The 3,863-nt window shown below is 40.7% G+C and overlaps 1 protein-coding gene across 4 annotated transcripts in view; it reads right to left on the bottom strand.

Annotated features, from left to right (window-relative positions):
- Positions 1-3,456: 3,456 nt before the first annotated feature.
- The window catches only part of LOC137977516 (splicing factor, suppressor of white-apricot homolog), a 35,939-nt gene continuing 35,532 nt past the window's right edge, over positions 3,457-3,863 (bottom strand). For 2 of the 4 annotated variants that reach the window (XM_068824759.1, XM_068824760.1), the window contains one exon: positions 3,503-3,863. This exon is cut by the window's right edge and continues 13 nt beyond it. In XM_068824759.1, coding sequence (XP_068680860.1) covers positions 3,835-3,863 — 29 coding nt within the window. In that variant the 3' untranslated portion in view covers positions 3,503-3,834. The other 2 variants (XM_068824757.1, XM_068824758.1) reach the window with 2 other exon arrangements.

The raw sequence follows: 3,863 nt of genomic DNA, 5'->3' as shown, positions 1-3,863 counted from the left end.
AAATATTTTAGAGTGCTCTGGAGACCTTCGTTTTTATTGTCTATTTCATTTTTAAAATATTCTTTTGAAGTGCGATTTTATATTTATACGCATCGTGTACCATCGGGACGCCGTTGGATTTTTGCATTTTTCATCCCTGCTGAGGAAGGCAACAGCAGTTGCCGAAACGTCCAACACAATATTTTAGCCAGTGTCAACCTTTTTATTATATTTTTAACATGCCTGGCTACACACCAAACATTTTTATATTCGTAAAGAGTTGGGCATGGAAAACTCCCAGGCCTCATTTCATTCATTCATGTGCTGGGTGAGATCGCTAATGGACTGATAGCGGCTGCCAGCGGCGCCTGTATATGCTGATGTCCGATCTCACCCATAGATCACTTGCTTGTAAAGCGCATTTGAATATCCCAATAGAAAATGTGCTATATAAATTCATTGCCATTACCATTACCCAACTCAGTGGCTTCTGTTTTTGTGTAACAAGTACCACAGGCAACCCAGTTTACGCTCATGGAGCGTCTAGTTACGAAAATTTATAAGTTTCAGTGTGAAAGTGGACTGCTGGCGTGGAAACTGGGAGCAGTGACTGGTATTTTTTTTAAACAGCCGCAAATTTTTGAAGCAAAAGGGTACTGGAAATGTGCATGAAAATATTAAAAGAGCGAAGGAAGGTGTCCATATCTTTAGCCTGTGTGGCAGGCGTTACTATTTTATAAGCAAAGGGACAATGGCATGTCAGTTCATTCTTTGAGTTTAAACTTCTTCTAGCTCGAGAACTGATTTTCTCTTCGCTCAACGGTGGAAGACGTTGAAGAACAATTTGTCTTGGTGGTTAAATGTAAGAGGTTCAAAAACTGTACATGTACGGTTGAATGATGATCAATGACGACCCATTGGAAAAGTACTCGACTCGAAGGCTGTGAGGCTGTAGGATTCCCTTCCACGTGCACGTGACGTCATAACGGGTATCAATACCCCGGATTATAGACATGATAACACCATAATCGACTGCGCATGCTTCAGATCTTACATCCCACAAATTTTGATTTTTTTTCGCTAATATCAAGAATAGGCTGCTGCCTCGCTAAGGCTCGCCAGCAATAAACCCTTTTTTGGTTTGCTGGTATGTTGCTTATGATGTCCTCGGCTGAGATATGGTCCTCAAAATTTCTCCTTTGCCCTCAACCCTCGCTTCTCGCCCAAGATTCATTTTTCTCTCAGACGTGGACATTTTGAGACCTGAATGGGTATACGCACTGAATTATGCACTGAATTATGACACTGAATTATGCACGCATTTTGATTTGTTCTTATGGAAGATGACGTCACTTTTTTTGTTTTCTGTTTTCAGAGAAATATATGCAATGTCAGCAATTCATCCCAGGCGTGAAAACGTGCTGAAAACATCAGTTATACTGCTATCGCCTATAAAGGTTTTGCACGGCAGCCATGTTGCGTGGCAGGAACAATAGATTCTTTTTCCCATGGGAGCAAATGTTCTTTCTAATGCAAAACATTTTCATTGTTCCTGCCATGCAACATGGCTGCCGTGCAAAACCTCTATTGCGGTTGTTTTTACAACATAAGAGACCTTAAGCAACGAATTTTTCGGGCAATACCGCGAACCTCAAACCTCGGGAAATCACGTGATCTTGTCTTTGCCGTCACATTTGCAGTCTGCGGTTCGAGTTTCAACTTCCAGACACCGTTCTTGTGGTAAGTGATTTACGGTAGCGTTCAATCAGACCTCCCGCTTGACCATATCAGTGATGTTGTTACATCTATTTGCTATCTATTGGGAACAATTTTGAAGATCAAAATTGTGAGCAGTTGTAGCAATGAAAAATCCAAATGTCGGCGCCGATGCGCAACAGGAACGGCTTGCTAAAGTTCAAAATCGAACTTTTTTTTTCTCTAATGGCAAACGACTAATCGCAAACCGCGGTTTGCGGTTTATCCTGAAAAATTCGGTGCTAAAGGTCTCTTTTACCTTCGCGTGACCCACGGCAACTCGGAATGGACTCTGTTAATCTCGAACCTTTTGTTAAAAAAAAAAAAACCAAAACAACTCGGAGTCTTAACAAACATTGTTTGTAGAAAAATACGTTATATAAAATGAAAATCATTACCTGCCAAATTTTGCGAGTTTCGATGGGTCTTTCTTGCGAGTCAACAAAGAGTCACCGTGAGTTCATGAAGAAGATTGCGGTAAGGAGTCAGTTATGAACGATCCATAACCATGAAACCTAATTTTTCCTTCCGGAAAACAGTTTTGGGCTTCTGGCACAAGCAACTTGTTACGTGGAAGTAAACAAGAAGAAAATTCCACGTATATGGCAAACACGAAAATGCTTACTCTCGCATAGAAATGCAAACCGGCAAACGGGAAAAATGGCGGGAAAATCATGGTCACGTGGGCACTTTAGCCGTTCGCGTTTCATGTAAACGTGATACTAAGCCAACGTTTACACGAACGCGGTTTCATTTGTAACCACATCGATTTCGATGCGGTTACACCTTCCGTTTACACGACACCGATCGAGACTGTCAGAGAAACCTTGTCGATTTGAAACCGCTGCCAAAAGTGGAGCGTTTTCAAAACGATGCGGTTTCATCTGTAGTGTAAACAGCGAAACCGCATCGATTTGAATACGGTTACTACTTTGCCGCGAAATTTGCATTGTTCAATTCACAACAATAAAATTTAGCACGTAGTGCAGCTCTCGCTTATACCATCACGAATTGGATGTTCTGGCGAAAACGGTTCCGTGTAACACTTCCAAACCGCATCGATTTTGACGCGGTTTCAAAGTAATGAAACCGTGTAGATGTGAAACCGCGTTCGTGTAAACGTTGCCTAAATCTATCTAATAACCGGTATGTTTGCCACAGGCAAAGAGATTTACACTCTTTTTAGAAGAACCTTTTTTATAAGAACGCCGAGGCTGAGATTAACCAAAATTTTAAGAACGTATCAAAAACATTCCTTAGGCCGAGAGCCGATTAAGAACGTTTTTATTGTTCTCATTTGCGAGTCGCGCAAGTATGTGACAAGCAACTTGATATCATATCACGGCAAGCAAGCACTTTGATAGATTTCCTGGTCGCGTCCGAATTGATTTACTATACCATGTAAATTTAAGAATAACTTGAGCAAGTTTTCAGCCTCACATCGCAAAAACATATAACAATGTTCAGCCTCAGCTCCAAAATTAGGCGTTCTTATGGAAAAAGAGTGTACATAGGCACAGAAAAAAATTAAAAGTACTCTAAGTTCAACCTCTATCGAGTTGAAGCACTTAAGTTGTCTAGCGAGCAAAAGAGGGTCTCTAGGCTTCGCCTCGAGCACTTTTCTGGTGCTCATAAAAAAATTCTGCGTGCTTTAAGACTCGAAAAACCGACGTTCCTGGACTCCCTCCCTTGAAACAGTTTCGCGAGATACCGCAGCGTAATCAAGTATGAACCTTTTTAATACACATTGAAATACAACCAGTTTGTTAAACTCTGAACCCTCAAGGTCCTTTTCTAATAAATTTTTATTAAATACGTTTTTTTTTTCTGTTGGAAAATAAACAATGCATGTATGAAATGTTATTTACAAAGAAAAAAAGACAGGATGGTGTCTGCAAAGAATCCGGTTCATAATTATTTTCCAGTCGATAGACTGTGTTATCTTGCGCAAATTCCTCCTCAAAAAACGCACATGGGTTGCACCTTCTTTTGTTTGTTTTTTTTTTTTTATGATTAGAGTTGCGATTGTGGAATGAGCATCACGTGAGACATGAACTCGGGCCAACCACATCCAAATTGCAACTGTGAGCATGTGCCACGCTATTTGTTCTTGGAAGCTGCTAACACCT

This window comes from Montipora foliosa, chromosome 11 (assembly GCF_036669935.1).
Source record: "Montipora foliosa isolate CH-2021 chromosome 11, ASM3666993v2, whole genome shotgun sequence".
Lineage (NCBI taxonomy): Eukaryota > Metazoa > Cnidaria > Anthozoa > Scleractinia > Acroporidae > Montipora > Montipora foliosa.
Note: the sequence above shows the minus strand (reverse complement) of the source record. Positions and strands in the feature narration are given on the sequence as shown.